This window comes from Myiozetetes cayanensis, unplaced genomic scaffold, assembly GCF_022539395.1.
Source record: "Myiozetetes cayanensis isolate MyiCay16 unplaced genomic scaffold, myiCay2020 scf4, whole genome shotgun sequence".
NCBI classification, from domain to species: Eukaryota; Metazoa; Chordata; class Aves; order Passeriformes; family Tyrannidae; genus Myiozetetes; species Myiozetetes cayanensis.
The window spans coordinates 35,377,044-35,398,315 of NW_026087631.1; the positions used below are offsets into that span (position 1 = coordinate 35,377,044).

Below are 21,272 nucleotides of genomic sequence, written 5' to 3' on the forward strand. Positions count from 1 at the left end.
TGACTTCTTTGTCATGTCTACTTTTTAAGAGACTTAATCGGCACTATTGTAATGCAAATTGCATGAAAAGTGCATTTTAATGAGTTTTTGGAGCTCTCATTGAACTGCCTAGACAATAATGAGAGTACTGTTTTGGGTATTATTTGTGTTGTAATATTTTCTGCATGAAAGCAATTATTGAAATGAAGTGTCATTAAAATATAAGAATTATAGACTGGAAGGACGAAGGGTCATTTCAATAATTTTTTTTTCCTAATGATTAAATACAACTTGTTATTTTAAAGAGGCTGGTCAGAAGCATCTTAGAAATGGACACACATGTATATTCTCTCATTCTTTGCTTCTGACTGAAAAAAATAAGAAAACGATTTCAGGCTAAGGCCTGTATCTCTGCAGTACTTCATGATGATGAACATAGCACTGGATGGTGACACAGTGCTGGCATTTCTCCTCCTTTCCAATTATTGTACTGAAGGATTTATGCATTATGTGAAACTTGCTTCCACATGTTTACAAGTGGATGCTTGCTGCAGATGCCGGGAGGATGTAAACCGGAGCACAGCCACACCAGGTGGAGCAGGCAGACTCACTGTGGCTACTGCCCCAGCTGCGGGCACCAGCGCCTGTATGCACTCAGCATGGTTAGGCACTGAGCTAGCCACCAGTCTGGGAAACCAGCAAAGTTGGATCCTCAGCAGAGGAAAAGCCTGGAAGACTGCACCAAAAGACTGCATCCAGATCACTTTTCACATAGATTGCCCACTTATTAAACAGCAAAAGTGCCTAAAACAGCTGATGCCTAAAGCCTTCATCAGCCATTACAGATACAAGAGAAGTACTCAGGACAGGCATTTGCAGCAATGCCAGCTCAAAGCACCATACTGTCCACTCTGCAGTCTCAGACTGTGACAGAGTCACGCAGGTATTGACATGTTTAATGGCTGGTCAAGATTGCTCTTACTCCTGTTGGTATTTTAAAGATATGCAGTCTGTGAAACTTATTAGTCACCTACGAACAGTAGCACTGATTATACATATTGCTTTTAGACCCCAAAAGAAAGACATAATTCCCAAGGTTTATAGCTTTTCAAGATAGCTAGTAAATGAAACTTAACTGCATTTGTGCAAAATGGGAAGAGCCTCTTCATCTTCAGCTTCTTCATATCTGCAATTATTCTGATTTGTGCAATTTCATACCCTAAAAGTTTGCGTGACATTACAAGTTTGATGTATGTGCATTTTTACACTTTTCAAACACATGGCATTTGTGAAGTTAATTGCATCAGGTCACATATAGCTTTTCTTCAGCATTGCTGAATATCATCCTTCTGTCTTTACCACAGGTTAGTTGTTGTGACATTTCTTTAATAATTATACCATAAGCTTTATAGTAGCATGAAATAAAATGTTATCTGTATTTCACAGGTAATATACCTAGTACTTGCAAATCATGAAACTGAAGCCAGAGAAGCTAAAAGGCTTGAAATGCTTTTTTTTTCTTAAAACTGGAAGTTCATTAGTAAAAGCAGTAGATTTTTCCAAAATGTTGTGTGCTTCTTTAGATGCCTGAGTACTGTCACCCTAAGTGACTTGACAGCCCTTGCTTAATGAGTAGGTGAGTGAGGAGGGCCTGCCTGTAAGCCTTTAAAGCTTTGTTCCAGAAGCACCTGTACCTCAGGTCTACAGGACTTTGGTGTGCCCCTTCATGTTACGCATCTCGCCCTTAATGTCTCAGTTGAGATTCTGTGCAGGCTGACCTCAGAGAGCGAGCCACTGTGAATTCTCCTGCTGGTAACTCCTGAACTGGGGTGCAGGGCAAGTTCAGCAACCTGTGTTCTCCCTCTGGGTGCTGCCACTGCTGGCAAGCACAGTGCACATCCAGCTGTGCCTGCTGCTTACTTCTACTGGTAGGGACATAAGGCATAAGAGAAAAGGGTTTCTATAGCAATGATGACTAAAATGTTAAACTAACATGCATGAGAAGCTTCACCTGGAAGCTCAGAAAAGCCTGGCTTCCCAGAAAGGTCCCTCTGCTCCAGGCAACCTCCCTTTCTCACCATGTAGGGGCTGCGACCCACATCTCCATGAGAGCTCAGTAATGGTGATTGTGTTTCTTAGCTTGCTCTTCACACTCATCAAGAGATTGCTTATTCCCTACCCTTTTGCTGACTCTGCCAGGTCTAATATTAAGCTGTACTATCACAGATACACAGAAAACCATAGTATCACTGCAAGGCAAATACATCAAGTGAGTCACGGAGTGTTAATACAGGTCCACACTCCACATATGTCACGAGTTTAACTTCCAGAATTAATTCACCGAATTACAGTATTCTCAGATTTATCAACAGAGCCTCATTTCAGAGATTTCCTAATCAGATTATATATCTAGAATAACTAAATGACCTTGACTGGACTTCCAGATATTGCAGATCAAAAATGGGTTTTAAGAAGCCAGTAAAGACACTGGCTATATAAGTTATTGCAGTCTTCACAAACCTCCTAAAATGCTCTTGGGTTTTCAAGTCTAGTCCTGTGCCTCAGCCAGGGCAACACAGTCCCAAATTATATATAAACTCTGCACATTTTATTAGCCCTTAGTCACCTTCAGAAGAGGAGCCAGAAGCCAAGTAGAGAGTCCCATTCCACCACTGTACCTGTGTATATCCCATCTCACACACAGAAGCACTGTTAATCTAAAGAAGGTGCCAGGGACAACAGCCCCTTTCATGGATCTTTTTGAATGTCATCTTCTCCCAAGAAGTACACTGTTTCCACCTCCATTACAATGGAGTCTTCTTTCTAAGTTAGCTTTGGGGTTGCAGGTGCACAAACACCCTGCTGAAATCTGACTGAAACCAGACCAGTCCACGAGTTTTCTGAGCCACAGAAACTTGCTCCCAGCCTGCTCTTGGTGCTCTACAGAGAGGCACATGCAGCCAGCACCTTAAAGACTGTTGCCCCAACCACTGGCTGGATAAAGATGGCTTCCTGGAGGGAGTAGATGCAAGAGGTTGACCAAGCACTATGGCTTCATCCTGTAGAGCACTTCGGAGTATCTGTACCTGGTATCCTCCAGAAGCACAGAGCTCCTCTCTGTTCAATATCTCTGTTTGCTAGTAGGAATTACCAAACAGTTTCCCAGTCTCTTCTTCTGTGCCCTAAGGTGATAGACAACAACCTATACCTCTTCAGATTAACATAGAAGCTTGATTGCAAGCCAAGTCACAGCTAAATTCCTTTATGGTTGCATCTGTTCACCTTCATGTACTGTTTTCCTTTAAAGTGTTACTTTTTTAATGTTTCTGTATAAAACCTTTCTGTTTACGTTTAAATTAAGTAATAGTTTTGCAGTCATAATAGGTTGTTCAAATATCTGGCTCAATAAAATATGAATTTGTCCTTTATGACAGTCACATCTTAATCCTAAAAGACTTGTTACATTATTGACCATGTTACAACAGAGAAAGTCAGAAAGGCTAAGTAAATCTATTTTCATGTTTATAACATGACTACCTCTTATAATCTTTTCAAGTAGCAGAGCACATGTTTTTAGAAATATTTTGTATAAACATTTTCACTAAGAGCAAAGCCGGTATGTGTTATTTCACTTGTACTTCTAGGCAGAAGTGCTAGTTTTCCTGAAATGAGACAAGTAAATTAAAGCTTTCGGTCAACTACATTCTTTTTTAAAAAATGCAGTAGTGGTAAAAGCATTTCCCAGCCTTCCCAAAAGGAAGGATGACAGATGTGACTGCAACCCACATATCTCCCTCTGGGAAAGAAAATACATCACACCCATAGAAAAACGATTTCTGGACAGTGCTTTTGCAAGCTGCCAGGCTTTCTTAACTATGAAATAGAACTGATCACCAGATCTCAGAGGAAGTAATTATGGAAACCTGCTTGGGGAACTTGGAAACAATTAACCTTCAAATTTAGCATGGTCACCTCATAATGACTCAGTCATATGCTATGATCACATTGCTTTAATGTAATAGCACCTTAAATTATAATTAATGATTATCTAAGGATTTCTAATGAATTTAAAAATCCACAAACAAGCCCCAAAATCTAGGCCCAAACCCCTTGAAAAAACATTTATCTTGCTTAAGATTTCAAAACAACATAAACTAAGTTAAAGAAAAATTCCATCAGTTTTTTCCATTTTTAAAGCAGATTCAATTTGATAAATTATCCACATTTTTCTCTAGTCCAAGCATTTCTTCTGTCAACTTCTAAAAGAAATGTCTTCCCCATAGATTCTGTGATCAAATGTGTCTTGTATGACTCTTTATATTATTTTGAAATTGAAGTTGTCAGGCCAAGACTAGACTCATATATTACTATTACTGTTTTATGTAAGGATAAGGGGTTTTACAGGCACTTAATTTCACTTCATGAATTGTGCAGTTATCAATCCACTCCTCAGAAGTACAGAGTGTACCAAATGTTTTAAAGGAACACAATAAGGGTTGCTTTTTCATATTACCTACTGGCTGAAAAACATTGCACTTCAATTTTTCTTTATCCAGGATGAAGGTAAAGAAGGAATACTACAGCATCACTACACTTTGTCATTTTTATTTGTCCAGCGTCTATTAGAGACACTAACTGTCATTAAATCCTCTCTTTAGTGGGCCTATATTCTTCAATTATAGTGCATAAGAAACATGGCTAGCCAGAATATAGGCACCAAAACCTGAACTATGATTTAAGCAGTTAAATCCCTCTAAGGGGGAGACTGAATGATCCTGTAAATATTTCCCGCACCAAACACAAGTGGTATTTAGGTTTCCATCACTGAAGTTTCTTTAGTACCCTTAATCTGGATAAAGCACATGGTTACTGACACTTTGGCCCAGCAGAGTGCCTTAGTATTTTGATGCCATCTACAACATTTAAATTTAATGTATGAAGAGCATTCCGGTTTAGTACACAAGAGCCTTTTGCACAGGGACTGCAGAGCACAGAAACCAATTCTCTCCTCTCTGTGCTCACTGTGTGGCATAGTCACACCGGCTCTTTTCAGCCCTGTCAAGCCTTTGTTTTTATCTTTCTACATGTCCCCTGAACATCTGCCTGTGGGCTTGGAATTCAGAATTTTGAAATCTAATGGTGACACAAGATCTACAAATTAGTGTCACAGAGTTTGCTAATCTGCTGATACATCCCAGAAAGCAACAAATATTTAATCTTCCTCTCAAATTTTAGTGCAAAGCCACTTGAAAACAACTTTCTTATTTACTTATAGGTAAAATTAACAAAAATCTAAGAGTTATGTCTATCAAAAGACAACTAAAAATTAAAGAAACACTATGAAGACTTCAAGCTTCTGTGGAAAACAAATTATTACTGTCCTCCAGCGTATAAGTGTATCAGGTTAAATTAACACCCTAATAAGACAGAAGAGGAATTCAGAGTTCATCATTATATTTGCTTTTATTTACTCTTCACTCAATGAGAAACTCATGATTTTGTCATAATTTTTATACAGGGATCTATCATCCTCTCCTTGCACTGTTCTGTTTTAGCTAATATTATGAAGGTACCAATGAAGTGGAAACACTCTCTGGGACACTGGGATGCACAGGACTAAGTTTTAAAGAAAGTTAATGTTTTTAAATAAAGCATAAATCCCAGTATTTAATGCACAATCACTTGTAAGTTAATGTTATTCCTCTCTTTCTGAGTTAATGCTTTCAAAGGTTTCTATTTTGTTTTTTTACTTTTAAATACTCATCACTCAAAACCATGCTACAAGAGCTAATCACCTTTAAATTAAGATTTCAAATTCAGAAACGAAGGTATGGTTTTTGGAGAGAAAAATACGAATGCCTAACTCCATCCACAGTGTGCAAGTGAAAGGAGTCAGTTATTGCTATCAAGCCATTTTAAAAGGTAAGAAAAACTGTATCGCTTTTGCACATTCTAAGGAATTACTATATAATTTAGGATGAAAGCATTTTTTCTTTGTGTTGCATCAAGAAACTATAATGAAGGCTCTACAAGGCACCACCAACTGAGTATATTTCGCAGGTCTGCAGTCTAAATAAAGACATAATAAAGTGAAAGGGAACACAAAATTGAAGAGAGAAATTATGCATCTATGGCCAGGAAAAGGGGAACCAAGTAGGTGCAAAACATGCCTAAGGAGAGAAAATAATTATCACTGTTCAGAGACATCTGTTTTCTAGTCTGTGAAGACTGATAAAATGATGGTTTCAGCAGAGCTCACTAGAAATAGCTAAGTATTGCTAACATATAACAGACTCTTAATTGCTGCAGTCAGACAGAAAAAAGTACTACTAATTCATTTACTTGTGCGATAAAACAAAAAAAAAGAAAACTATTAAGGTTTTAAGTTAGATGAGGAAAATACAGTGTCTTCCAGTTTGTATGTAATATGTATAACATTCCTTTCAAGACGATGAAATAGTCCACAGAGTGGGAATTTCAAAGGTTATTTCTAAATCACAGAAGGAGACACCTGCCACTAAGACCCAGAATTATGAAGTAAAGTAAGGTCCTTGAAGGATATCTCATCCTTGCGTGGGACTGCTGAATATTTTAAGGAAGGATTTGATTTTAAAAGTTTCAGAAATTGAATGGTCCACAGAATTTGTTTTTTTTGGTAGATCAGTTTCCTGACATAACGTAGTTGAAAGAAAAACCTTCAAACACCTATGTGGATATAATTTCTGATATGTAGCTCTGCTTTGCATTCAGTGTTGTGAGGACCTACCTTGCCACTGCAATAATTAACTAGCTGCCCACATATTTTGCATGTAAATCATGACCTTGAACAGAATCATAGAATAGCCTGGGTTGGAAGGGACCCTCAAGATCATCTAGCTCCAAACCCCCTGCCACTGGCAGGAACACCTTCTACTAGACTAGGTTGCTCAAAGCCCCATCCAGCTTGGCCTTGAACACTTTCAGGGTTGGGGCATCCATAGTTCTCTGGGCAACCGGTTCCAGTGCCTCACCACCCTCACAGTGAAGTATTTCTTCCTATTATCCAATCTGAATCTACCCGCTTTCACTTTGAAGCCATTCCCCCTTGTCCAGTCAGTTGCTCATCTCTGAGAAACAGCAGATTAATAAGGCAGAACAAATTTGAAGGCCGTGCACAAAACAGCAAACCTTTTGCTGAAGCAGGAAATTAAAACCAGTCGTGAATAGCCCACAGACCCTGTTGTCCTGGGACCATGCATGTTGACATCTGGTAAGAAAAGGGCAGCCGCAGTGACTCAGTTACACAAAATGGTGTCTCTATGTGGTATACTGCTTCAATATTGTAGTCAGAAAGGAACACAATTCCCAAAAATATCCTATGTTCTAATTACAAGGGGAAATGGACACTTAGGATGGATTCTTAGAACAGGTTATTCAATGAGCTTTGAGCTTTATTTCTGTTTGTACAAAATTCTTCCGTAAGAACAAAGACTGTCAAGAGGGTAGATCCCTAAGCAAAATACGAATTTAGAATATCAGAGAAAAGGGATTACATATTTAAGTGTCTAAGCCTCAGATTAAAATGACAGTCTTGTCTTTTCAATAGCTTTACATAGTATCACAGTGATTTTGAGAGCTACAAAGCTTTGTAGCAATTAGTATGTTCAGTTTACAAAAGGTTTGCTAACCTCATCTTTTCCTCTTCAACCGTCTAAACAAATGAATGTATTACCTTTGTGAAATCCAAAATAGCACTTCTTCAACTTGAAAGACTCACAAAGCAGTTTGGAAAAGTGGAAAAAAAAAAAATCTCCAAACTGAAATGATACAGGGATTGTTAACTAGGCAAAATAATTAGCTAAATTGTAATGTAAATAGTTTGCTGATCTTCATGCCATCAAGCTCATGAAATACTAACACTGGTTGTCAGAAGCAATATGTTCTATTTAATAGACAGTAGTGGGTACACACTGACACACACAGCAATCTTGCTGCCAAAAGTGGTCCTATTCCACGTACAAAGTGAGGAGGGTGGAACAGTTCCATTACTCTTTCCACTGTCCACGATTACCAAGTCTTCCCCATGGCTTTCAAGTACAGACACTGGCCTGATCTCATCTGGACAGATTATAGAGCGAAAAGTGCTGCAGAATAATACACTGACAATAAGGGTATAGACCAAAAGAATGAGAGAGTTAGTATCAGCTGGAGGGAGGAAGAAGCATCATGTTAATTTTGCTGTGTATGCACAACACATTTAAAGGAGTTCTGAATAAATATCAAAAGTAGTAAGAATATAAAGAATTTCTAATTTATACAGGATAATTTATCTTTTAAAAAAGTACTTTAAAGTATTCAAATTGGACAAACTAATGGAACTGTATACTTCTGGAACTAGAAGAACCAATCCAGACTCTAAGTATTACAACAAACCATCATGTGCTGAACTAGAAGTGCAAAAATGCGTTTATATAAACATAAAAATGCAGTATCTTGGATGTGTATACCATAGAAAAGAAGAACATACCAGTTTTGTTTTTAAATCTGTACTGCAAACATGCTACTGAAAGCACGCAACACTGAAGTATCTTTATAAGGTAAGTAGAAATACCATTTACCAAAGCTAATAAACAGGAAAACATAACCTACATAACAAAAAAATACATGAACAAGGAAAAGACACAAGTTCTGCCCAAGACTCTGGTACCAAATATTTTGCTTGCACAAAATACTCTCAACCATACTTAACTGACACAGGGCAAGCATGGCAATAATACAATGTCAGGCATTCAACCTATGCAAAGACACGCACATGCCACCAGCAGGCATTCATAAACTCTTAAAGGTGAATAATGCTTGGGTCTACACTCGCAGTCTGTGAGAAACCGGAAGCCAGAAAAAATGCAGAAATAGTCCCTCCAGACATATTTACCTCAATCTAGCAATGACATTGGATGTAAAATTGGGAACTAAGACAATACAAAACAGTGTGAAAGTGCAGTTCACATTTCAACAAGACAGAACTGGAAAAATTCTGTTCTGTTTAATGTAGGTTAAAAAAAAGAGAAAAAATATTCACTGAGGCCACCAACACGAAACACAGGAAAATTTGTGAAACTAACCTCCACTTAGAATCTCTTTCCTTCTGATCTTACCTTCAAATTAGTTTATTTAGTTCCAGAGTATTCTTCTGGATCCGTAACATCAACAATGATTAAAGTAACAAGCAGAGTAAAATCCTAAATACATAGATTTTTCTTTTTTAAACCTTGTAGTGCATTTAGAGTGAAAAATATGTGTACAAATCAGGAGGCTACAACACTGACTTAGAAATAAAGAATTCTAAGGCTATTACCTATCTTCTTTTGGGGCAATAAAGAACTTCCATTAAATCACTCAATTTTCAAAGTATCTGTTTTAAAAAAAAAAAAACCCAAAGAAACAAATATGCTGCTATGTCTCCACAGGTCTCAAAAGCTACTTACAGTTCCAGAATAAGAATGACATCTGTTTTGTTCTCATAAACATCATGAAGCGTAATCACATTAGGATGTCGAATCTCTTTTAGTATGCCAACTTCTCGCTCAATATCTTCCCGGCTTACTCCACGCCGGCTGGATTTCGTTCTCCTTTTCTTGATGAATTTAGCTGCAAACTGCTGTCCAGTGCTTTTCTCGCGGCATTTTTTCACTACAGCAAATTGCCCACTAAAATAGAAAAAAATATAAAAAATGGATATTTGATAAAGAAAATTCAGAGTTAAGAGCAGCCTCTGTTTACTGTGGTGGGGAAAACTAGCTGTTAACTCTGCTTGACTAAAGTATATTACTGCTTTTTATGCAATCTAGAGTAATACTTAAAAAAACTCATAGAAGAGGCAGAAAAGTTAACTTATGGCTTTTGTATCACACAAATGTACACATTTCAGCATGTCTGCAAGTAAAAGACAATATCTGTAAGGATCACTGGATTTTTGACAAATGTTTGCACTGGGAATTACTGGGCAAAAGAATATTTTCTGGATTTCTCCTTCCATATGCATGTTGAGGTTTTTTTGTGTGCTGCAAGTCAGACAGTTCTTACTTTCTTACAATTTTAGTTTCTTACAGTATGATCTGTCAATATTCACTTCATTCTATCCTCAAGTTTGTTTTTTAAAAAGTTTTTAAAACAACATTGCATTTCAGGACACTGTTTTGGTTTTTAGTTTCAAAAGCACTGACTAAATACAGTAATATCAATAATTACAGTTATTGCATCATGTTGTTAAGGACAATGAGTTTGAAGATAAGAAAAATACCAAGATGCTGAGAAGCAAAAACCTATGTTCCTATTACAAAACAGAAGAAACTCAAGGAAGCTTCTAACTCCAGATTATTATCACTGACGTCTATGCCTACTGTTGCTAAACATACACACTGATTTAGATCAGAAATCTCTAGGAATCTAATGTTGAACTAAAGCCAGAATAGGATTTCTAATACTGCTGAGTTTTGATCTTATGTTTCCCTAATCCCTTTTTGAAGATTCTCTAGAAATTCTGTTCTTGGTTTTTTCACCATACAAAGAAAAGGTAGAATTACTGAATTACAGTAATGAGAAGATTTTCTTAGATTAGCCTACCCTGTTAACTGAGGAAGTGCTGTTCTCTAAAGCAGATTTAGAACAGCAGTTAAGTAAAAGCTGACCCCAGTAGGCTTTATTACCTGAACAACTTTAGGTATGTATAATTGCAACCTACATCTGGAAGAGGAGCTAAGCTGTATTAGTGGTTAACTAATTACAGTTGTCAGAGAGATCTCTAGGAAGAGGCATCACATACAAAAAGGGCATCACATAATGACGAAGTGCCAAGTGGACATCCCTCTAAGCTACACATTTCATGACATCATTACTATGCTGACCCCTATGAATTCCTAGAAAGGGACTCTAGAGTAGCCACGACCAGTTGAGAAATCCTTGAAGGCAGCCGTGGGAAGTAAACTCAAAGAGAAGCAGTCAACAGTCTTAAGATGAGGTTTGGTTTTATTTCAATGTTATCATCACCACTCAAGTTTCATTATTCATTATTTAATGATATCAGTTCATGAACCTGAGATGATGTTATGTTGCATAATAAAAATCCCTGCCTTAAATTCCACCCTCCAACAATTCTGCAAAAAGTTGTCAACGGTCAGATTTACCATACAGGGATCCACACATTATTACAAACCGCAGTGGACAGAACATGCTTTAGACCACACTGTATTCTCTTCTCTATCACATGTAGGCTGGAAGACCTGCTTCACTTGCCCAGACTTGGTCTGCTAGTGTTATTAGAGATGCTCTTAGACACCTAAGACATTCATAGGTGACTGGCAGAGATGGTATAGATCTCTGGAATACCTGTGTCATCCTGAACTGGTAGCAAAGAGATAGACAAGATAACCTAAGATACATCAGCCTTCTCTGCTTGGTTCAATTCAACTTCACAAAAAATCTTCCTGCAACAGCACTTCTGGGTTTGATCTCCAAGGTCTGAGCAATTTTGCACTGTGGGATAGTCAGTCAGAATAGAGGTATTTGCACTGCTGCTCAGAAGTGAAAACACAGTCTTTCTGGCCCTTGCTTACTGTGAGAAAGTAGTGGTTCTCTCACACTCGTCCCCACAGTAGGTGCACCTCCAGAGAGATATAAAGCTTTATTTAAAAAGCAGCCAGCTCTGCAGAAAGTTCACAGTTTCAGAGAAACAACAAAGTTGGGCAGTAGACAGACACAGGCATCATCACAACTCTGAACTGCTACTGAAGCTCATAGACCACAAGGAAGAAAAAAGCTGCTCTTTGTCTTTTGACCACCTGACAAGCTTTTAGCCTAGAAGTCTAAACTGCCTGACAGAGGAAGAAAAATATTTCTGCTCATCGATAGGCTTGAATGCTGAGTGGCAAATTACCTTCTTATCAATGCTTATCCTGTAAGTTTAGCAAAAGCCACTGCCTCATTATGAAAAACCAACCAAAAAAACCCAAAAAACCCCAAAAAAGAACCCCCCCAACACAAAATCAAAAACTTCCCTGCCCCTAAAACCCCCAAATCCCCACAATGCAAATTACACAAATCCAGCAGCCACAAACCCCAAAATATTAAACCCAAAATTAATTCTAACAATAGCTCTGGAGTAAAAAAGTAAAAAGGTAACTCTGAACTACACAAACATACAACATATTTTGATATCCAAGAAGATTTAATTATAAAAGTTGGTGGAGATTAAGAGTTGTCTGTGTTTCACTGACATGATGATTTTTCCATAATATTATTCATATTTGAATTACATCATTCCCCAAAGCCACTTCATGCTTCCAAAGCCTTTAAGGCTAAGGCTGTTTAATCTTATTTTGGCAATGGGTCAACTATGATGTTACAGTATGAGGCTGACCTACTGAAACAAAGGGGACCACATAAGACAAGCAGATCTCTTTCCACTTCTGAGCTATGTAATTTATCTTTCAGTCTTTTACTTTTTTTCTCCATCCACAACAAGATGTTTGAAGGATGTCCTGATCTATCACAATTCAACATAGAAGTATTATCAGAGGACCAATACGTTACGTAAAAGCACATGACTTTATAGATTGGTCTCATCCACCATTTATAGGATGTGAGGCTCCAAAAATCTTTGACGTTGCTCAAGACTGTAAGAAAGTTATCAACTAACAATTATCTAGAGTAAGTGCCAGTTATACACCAGATAACCTTCTTATTGTTGTTGTTGTGGTATTCAGCACCTAATTGCACAATTAGTTGTTCGTTATTAAATGCTGTACACAAAGATCACACTTAAGCTGCAATCAAAGGGGCTATTTCATGCCTGGGATCCCTAAGCCATACCATTTTACAACTCTCTCTAAACTCCTTTTTTAAAGCAGAGGGGATGTGTAAATCAAAGGTATTTACCAGGCTTTCCCTGTAGAACTGCAGCTGTTATAAGTCAGCTCTGTATGGTCTAACACTCATCGAATATCCAGTAATATCCTCCCACAGATCCTACAGTTTCAGATTCAGCATTCATTCATACTGCATCTTCAAAGCCAGAAAAGCCCTTTAGTTTTTTAAGTTCCTTTGCTTTTGTAGATTTGATTTAAAGTGTATAGAGTAAAAAAATTATTACTGTTTAAGGAGACAATAACCCCCAACCTCCCTGTACCCTCCACAACCTTCCCCTCCCCCAAAGTAAATTACAAATTCACATTTCATAAAGTATTATCTGACATCATTTTTTCCCACATGGCAGAATCAGGTTAAGCAGCAAAGCAGGACGACAGTTTGACATGAGAACAAATACTTCTGCTAATAACAGTAATTTGTTTTGTGATCTTGTAATTCTTACTCAACTAGCATTTAATTACTATCTGAAACCCACTCTTTTTAGGACATTTGGCATACCTCCACATCCACATTCAGACCCACTTCAAAACAAGTACTAACCCATTACCAAATCATGACATTTCTGCATCCTTTTTACACCATAAGATTACACACACTGCTCCTTACAATACATATATGTATATGCAGAAGTTATGCAGTTAGGGGATGGAAACACCAACAAAGCCCTTATATGTCTACCTTTATTGGTCCTGGCTTAGTGGCATCACAAAACAACTACTCATTAGCATGAATTAAGGAGAGTTTTAAATAAGGAAAGTTGTTTCAGAATCAAAGGGAAAACACAAAAAAGTCCCTTCATTTTTTCCACAAGGATGATCACAGTGATTGGGGGTGGCAGACCTGTATTCCTTCCCAATCCCAGCCATCTGCACCAGCTCTTCCCAGCTAGTTCCTTCTGTGAGGAGTAAAACTCTTGCCCCAAGAACCCTCTGAACGAGGTCCAAGCTGGACAAAGAGGTGCTCAAGTAATCCCCAAGGACAAATTATCTAGTATTTATTGCCACAGCAGGTCAAGAATGAGGTAATTTTCCATGCCATCTTCTAAGGACTGCATTCCAAAGACAAAGTTTAACAGAAGCAGGAAATAGGAATAAAGAAAAGCCATTATCAGAGTAGTAAGATGTCTTGGTATTTTTCTGACACCTTTTTTTTCTATTTTAAAAATTTGGTATTCACTACACAACTGTGAAAATACAGATCCAACTGCTTTCACTATTTGTTTGACTACTTTTCTTTTTAAAATTACACTAATCCAACAGAGAGAGATTTACATAATACTATTAGATTAGCCTGTGAAAGCAATTGCAACTCAACCATAGAGTGATTTGTTTTCTCCAGTAGAATACTTAATAGCATACTGTGGACACTTTTGTCTTTCCTCAGAGATCTGCTGCAGGGAAGGCCAACCAAGCAGGGGATTTCCAGCCCCAGCAGCATCCCAGGCTCAGTCAGCTCTACAGTCCCCACTGTTATCCATGTACTGTCTCCAAGACAGTACATTTGTCATTTCATGACAAATTTTATGAGCCACTTCTACTAATAAGGTTAACTTTCACAAAACTTGCTGGTGAGGCAGCAGTATCCAAGTCTTATCCAAAGAAAAGGAAGGTTTCTCCACAAACTGTGAAGGGTCATAGCTATATTAAGTCCCTTCTAAACCAAGCAAAATAGCATTTTCAGTTCAGCTGCAAAGTCAAACTGGCAACAAACTTCTCCCCCTCCTTCCTCTATCTTTATGGTCTTGCAAAAGTGGGGTAAGTCTTGGTTAACAGACTAATAGAGCACTCCATGCAATGCAACTGGGAAGTAATTACATTTCATGCAGAACACACTCAGAAGACAATCTGTTTCATGGAATAGCAGCTTTAGTGCTAGCTACCAAGATTACGCCTGGAAGAAAAGAACTTCCATTTATATTGACAGATAAAGAAACCCAAAGCAAGGTATCTCGTCAGGTAGTTTCTCTAAGTGTGTATGCACATCTCTTCTTTTCCCCACAGAGGACACGTTAGGGAATGTAAGGGCCCTTTTCCCAAATCAGATTTTTAATTTTGCAGCCAACTTAACAGTACAGGAAGATAGGGAATGAATGCAGGACTAACTGATAAGCTCCCACCATACTTGTTTAGACTCCGAAAGTTCAAAAGTCAGAGTACAGTGCTCACCATTTTTGTGCTCCTCCCCTTGCCCTGCAATGCTTAATTGTCTAGCATGGAAGCTGAGAGAATGCCAAAAGAATTCTTTAGCTGCCAGCTCTCCAAGTACTGGAGAGCTTTGGCAAGAAATGGCAAAGAACATGAAGATTAGAACATCACAGCTGTATCTGAAAGATAAATGGATGCTGAACAGATGATTAGTCTATTTATATACATATTTTTCTTTCCATGTAAGCAACAATTTCACTCTTTCAGTGATGACACAGACATAGAGACATACAACTTTCAGTTGCTAGTGCAACTGTCTGCTTTGTGTTCATGGCGGACAAATGCTTTTTTTACAGTCTGCAGTGAGTACAACTGGCAGCACTCAAAGTACTTGACCCCTTGGTAACTTAAAGGAACAGTATGGTATTTCTGGTAGAAGATAGAGCTGCAAGCACCTAAAGCTTATAGACCACCATAAACTTGTTTCAGCTGTACATAAAATCTTGTTACAGGAAGGGGCACAGTGGCCATAGCATAACAATACTTAACAACTTTGGGAGACACATGAAAAATGCAGTCCTAAAGAAAAATAGGCAAAAGAGGAGTTAAACATGATACAGCACTTAAGCTAAAGAGAAAATAGTCCTCAAATGATATATGAGTGATTAAGCAGGAGAATAAGCCAGCTGAAATCTGATGGTGTACCACAGAGATCACTGTTAGATACTAAGAAGAAAACTATCACAGCTGAGAACAGACACACTGAAGCAGGCAATTTGTCCCATGTGTTCTTTTCTCCAGCATTTTATAAGCTCTTCCCTCATACTTTTGTGGTTTGGTTACTCATCATGCCTTTTCGCTATGTATTTATCTCCCGTAGAAATCCCCTTGTGCTGTCAACCTCTGCACATAACACTGATGAAACTGGAGGTCTCTGTTGCTCTGCTGTTTTCTGCAATTTCATTAGGCTGCTAACAGACTTCTCTAGATGTTTTCTAGCTTGCAGAAAAGTGATTTTCTTCACTGTTTTCCTAGAAACCCAGAGGAGCCACTAGCCCTAAGGAAGGATGTAAGAGCATCATAAAAAATTTTATGACAGATCTAAGTAAGGTATCTCAGAAAGATACACACTGTTTACTGTTTATTTTTATTTCTTAAGTGCTTCATATTACCACAAGTAGTGTATGAAAAATTTTAGGGAAATAACTATATTGCGGGGGGGGAGGTGGTTGGGGAAGGAAACAGAGAGATGAAAAGACAGAAGACTACTACTTCATCTGTGTACAGGTATGCATGTGTATCCAACACTGAATGGAAGACTATGCTACAGAGTGTTTTCATGTTTATTATAGAATTAAGCCACTTTCTGGGCCGCACATTTAAAAAGACAAGTGACAGCCACTTCCAAGGCCCACTGCACAGACCATTTATCCATTTACAGATTGGGTCAAGAACACATCTCACTGAACATAGCTCCCCAGTACACTAATTACTGTTAATCATGAGCAGATTAATCAGATGGCTCTGCCTGGCTCATGGAAAAGGGGATGAAGAAAGACAACTACTGTATTGTGCCTGTATGTTTTAAGTAAGACCAAGTACACCTGTACTCCTTTCCATGTGCCTTCCACAACACGCTCACCTAAAGGAAAGGGGTTGATCTGCTTGGGATTTTCTTATTCTACTCAGAGAATCACAATAAAGTGTTTCCAACATAGTTAAATGTCAAACAAGTTAAACTGTTGAAGCGTGAGTGCATGCACACATCTGTGCATACATTTGCTGAGGTGAAAAGCACTTATTAACTAGTACAGTCCACCATGCAGAGATGATGGGAAGTGGATCATAGGTATCAGCAATTCGGCAATAAACATCCACAGCAGATGACCGAAGAACTGTTCACATTTAGAAACAAGAAGCTTAGAAAAAATATAATCTCATGACGATTAGACTGAATTTCATGAAGTGGAACAAAGGACAAGTTTCAGCTACTCTCTGTGTACATATAAATATGTACAGTATCTCCCTATACATTGCAATGAGCGTTGTAAAAACAGGATAAGCAAAGAGATTATATTTTGTTTTTAGTTTATTTTATACAAACGATATCTATTTTATCATAAGCGGTGAGTTTCTGTCTTTGAAAAGGGTTTTAATTAGAAACATAGCACCCTGAAAAAGAAATTAAGAGTCAAAAAACTTACAATATTTGCATTCTGCTGATGTACTTTGTCTGAAGGCTAATGCATAGCCCTTGTCTAGTACAGCTGCTGTGTAACCAGATGAGAGTGCAGCCCTCTCTTTCATCCAACGAGAGCACCTTCAAATTTTTTTCCCTTTAAGGATGGTTTTGTTTCAATTCAGGGCTCAAAATTGAACAGGATTTCAGTGAAGTGTGTTCTGACTGGGTTACACCTATTATCCCCATGGAGCTGCAAATAGTTCTGCTCCACGTGATTCCTAAGACTTGGAGTATGATCTTGGAGTGGGGAGAAGGGTGGAAGGAATTATGAAAAGTTAGAGATACTTTAATATGTAACTCAATGTGAAAACAGTTATGAAAACACTTGAACGAATGGTGGCATAAGTTCTGTTTGAAACAGAGGCCATTTGCGTCATTTGTATTTTCCTTATGTAGTCCACATCTTTCATATTTGATCAGACATGACTGAACTGTGGTTTGCTTCACCACTTTAAAGGGATGTTTAGATAAGTACTTGAGTAACAATGCACCACACATTAACAGAATCATGGAATGGTTTGCGTTGGAAGGGAGCTTACAGATCACATAGTTTCAACCTCCCTACCGTGGGCAGGGACATCTTCCACCAGACCAGGTTTGCTCAAAGTCCCATCCAACTTGTCTTGAACACTTCCAGTGAGGGGCATTCACAGCTTCTCTGCACAACCTGTTCCAGTGCTTCACCATCCTCACAATAAAGAATTTCCTCCTGATATCTAATCTAAACCTATCTTCTTTCAGCTTAAAGCCACTACTCTTGTCCTTCATTACATAACCTTGTCCCTCTCCAGCCTTCCTGTAGGCCCCCTTCAGGTACTGAAAGGCTGCTAAAGGTCCCTCCAGGGCTTTCTCTTCTCCACCCTGAACAGCCCCAACTTTCTCAGTCTGTCAGTACAGTATAGTACTTCAGCCTGCCATTACAGCATAGGAACAAGTAAATGTTGTTCAACCACAACATAAAAAAGACATTGGGCTGTTAGGGAGCATCCAAAGGAGGGCCTCAAGCATGGTGAAGAGTATGGAGGGGAAGCCTTAAGAAAAGCAGCTGAGGTCACGTGGTTTGTTCAGCCTGGAGAAGACTGAGGAGAGATCTCATTGCAGTCTACAACTTCCTTATGAGAGGAAGCTGAGGGACAAATACCAATCTCTTCATTCTTGTGACCAGTGATAGGACTCAAGGAAACAACATGAAGCTGACCTTGGGGAGATTTAGTTTGCATATTTGTGGTGGTTTTGACCCTGGCCGGGGTCAAATACCCACCAAAAGCTGCTACACTGATTCCCCCTGGCCCTGCTGCTCCACAGAGGAGGTAAAAAAAACAGCTAAAGAATTTCTGAGCAGAGATAAGAACTGGGAGACAGTCATTTGCTGACAGGCAAAACAGACTCAACATAGAGAATAGAACTTCAATTTATTGCTAAAAGGATAAAAGCTACAGAGTGAGAAATAAAACAGTCTTAGAACACTTTCCACTCCACCCCTCTCTCTTGCATGTCCTCCCTCCTCCCCTCCTCCACCAGCGGTGCAGGGGGACAGGGACGGGGGATCAGTTGCTGTTTTCCATGGGCTGCAGGGGTTCTCTGCACTCTGATGGTCCTCTATGGGCTGCAAAGGGACAACTTGCTTCACCATGGTCTTCACCACGGGCTACAAGGCGGCCACAGCCCTTCTTCTGTGGGGTCCCTTCTCCTGCTTCTGTGGGGTCCCTTCCCTCAGGAGACAGTCCTTGATGGACCTCCCCAGTGTGAGTCTATCCCTCGGGCAACAGTTCTTCCCAACCTGCAGTGCTGTGGGTCACTTCTTCAAGGGAGTGCAGCCCTTCATGGCCTGAGTTTTAGTGACGTGGGTCCCCCTGCCGTGGCCACAAGTCCTATCCAGGACAACTTGCTCCAGCATGGGTTTCTCTCTCCAGGGGGCCACAGGTCTCCTGCAGGACCTCGTTCCACCTTAGGCCTCCCACCAGGGGTCACAGCCTCCTTTTATACATCCACCTGCTCCAGCATGGGCTGCGGGGGGGGTCTCTGCACCCCGGTAGTCTTCCACAGTGGCAGGGGCCTCAGCTCTCAGTCTCACCCCTGCTGGAGGGGAAGAGGGGGGTCCCTGGACCCCTCCTCCCCCCCCTGCTCTGCTGCACTGACCTTGGAGTCTGCGTGTTATCTCGTGTTCTCCTCTACTTTTCTCTGGGCTGGAATTTCTTCTGCACACTTCATTGGCTCTCCCTTGGCCAGCAGCAGGAAATCCCTTCTGGAGCTGGCTATCATTGGCTCCTCATAGGACAGTGGAAGTTTCTAGCAGCTTCTAACAGAAGCCACCCCTCTGTAGCCTCCCCCGATATCACAACTCAGCCACATAAACCCATTAAAATATTACGGAAGAAGTTCCTCACCCAGAGGGTGATTAGGCACTGGAACAGGCTCCCCAGAGAAGTGGTCATAACACCAAGCCTGACAGATCTCAAGAAGCATTTGGACAATGTTCTCGGGCACATGGAGTTATTCTTGGGATGACTGTGCAGGGCCAGGAGTTGGACTCTGTGATCTGGTTTGGTGCCTTCCAACTCAGCATATTCTGTGATTCTATGAACATTATTAATGTTCAAGGCCATTTTAATTGCCAAAATAAAGGTAAAGAGAATAAATTACAACCAAGCATTAAACCAGAAATATGTATCACAAATGTAATATAAACAAATCCCATGAAGAACATCACCTCTGATGACTTTATCTGCATTGAACTCAAATTTATCTCTCTTTAAAGATACCATTGTTCAAAATAATGAGGAAGAAGAATATGGGAGTTATAGCAAAGAATGGAAAGCTCTGTACAAACCAAATAAGGATCTTTGTATATACATTAGCTCAACAAATATTTATTACCTAAACTGAGCTGCCACACAAAGCATGTAATTGTGAGACAGTCAAGGCTTATGAAGGCATTTCATAATTGTTTAAAAATATTAAACAACTAAGTTTACCTCAGACTTTAAAAGAGTTAATATCCGTAAACTCAAATTGGCAGATGACTCAATAATGTAACAGATATTTCACCACGCCCTTTGGAAGCTGCCTTCTCAGAAGAAAACACTTTGCAAGAAAGATACATCTTAAAGCCTCTGCACAGTCCTCAAGCTCAACCTCAGATGCTGTCTAAATCATGTGCTTCTATATAATAAATTACTTAGTCTTAAATTGAGCTTAACATTTTTATTGATTTTTCAACTTTTCTAAGAGCAACAAAAACTTCCAAAGGCTCAATTGCCCTTAATTTAGATAACTGTAAAGTGAATTTAAGTTCTGTTCTCCCAAGTTGTCTTCAAATTTCTTAGGACATTAAAAATAACCCTTACAATTTTCTTTTTCATAGCCAATAAAAGAGGGAACTATACAACTTATGTGAGAAATAAATGAAAAAAACCCCACACATGAAATCATTACTTTATGATCAAGATATGACATAACAATCTCACACAAAATGTTATCTAAATATCTAAGACAATGCTAATGGACAAATTAGAAGATTTAAGCAATCATTCAGAAGTCTTCAAACCATTTCTCTGGGTAGATTTCTCTTTTCACACCAATACAATGGAATTATTTTGGAAAGCACTTGAAGATTCACGGAAATAGTTCCCATCTGTTAAATGTAATACTGTATCTGCTTTCCAAAGAAGACCTTTGAATAAAGTATTTTATTCCTTTAAGCATACAGCTGCAACCATGTGATGAGTTTACTGCACCTCTTGATTAGAATAATGGCAGGGGCAATAAACCTGGCAAGTCCAAAACAGTTTGGAGCATGCCACCTTCTACTACTCACTCTCGCTCCAGTGGTGACTGGTTTTCCTGGTTACAGGACATTGGATACACCAGCCTTGTTCTCTCTCACCTGGTGGTCTGTGGTAACAAAATGATGAGACAGAGTGAAATATGCACCACTTTTTTTTTTTTTTGGACAGTTAATAGTCTCTCTTGGTCAAAGTTCTGCAACGCTAATGAAATACCAC

The 21,272-nt window shown here is 39.1% G+C and overlaps 1 protein-coding gene across 1 annotated transcript in view; it reads right to left on the reverse strand.

Moving 5' to 3' along the window:
* Nucleotides 1-21,272, reverse strand: part of DAPK1 (death associated protein kinase 1) — an 89,797-nt gene that overhangs the window by 40,337 nt on the left and 28,188 nt on the right. The window contains exon 3 of the mRNA XM_050329691.1: nt 9,444-9,665. Coding sequence (XP_050185648.1) covers nt 9,444-9,665 — 222 coding nt within the window. The remainder of the gene's footprint in view (nt 1-9,443; nt 9,666-21,272) is intronic.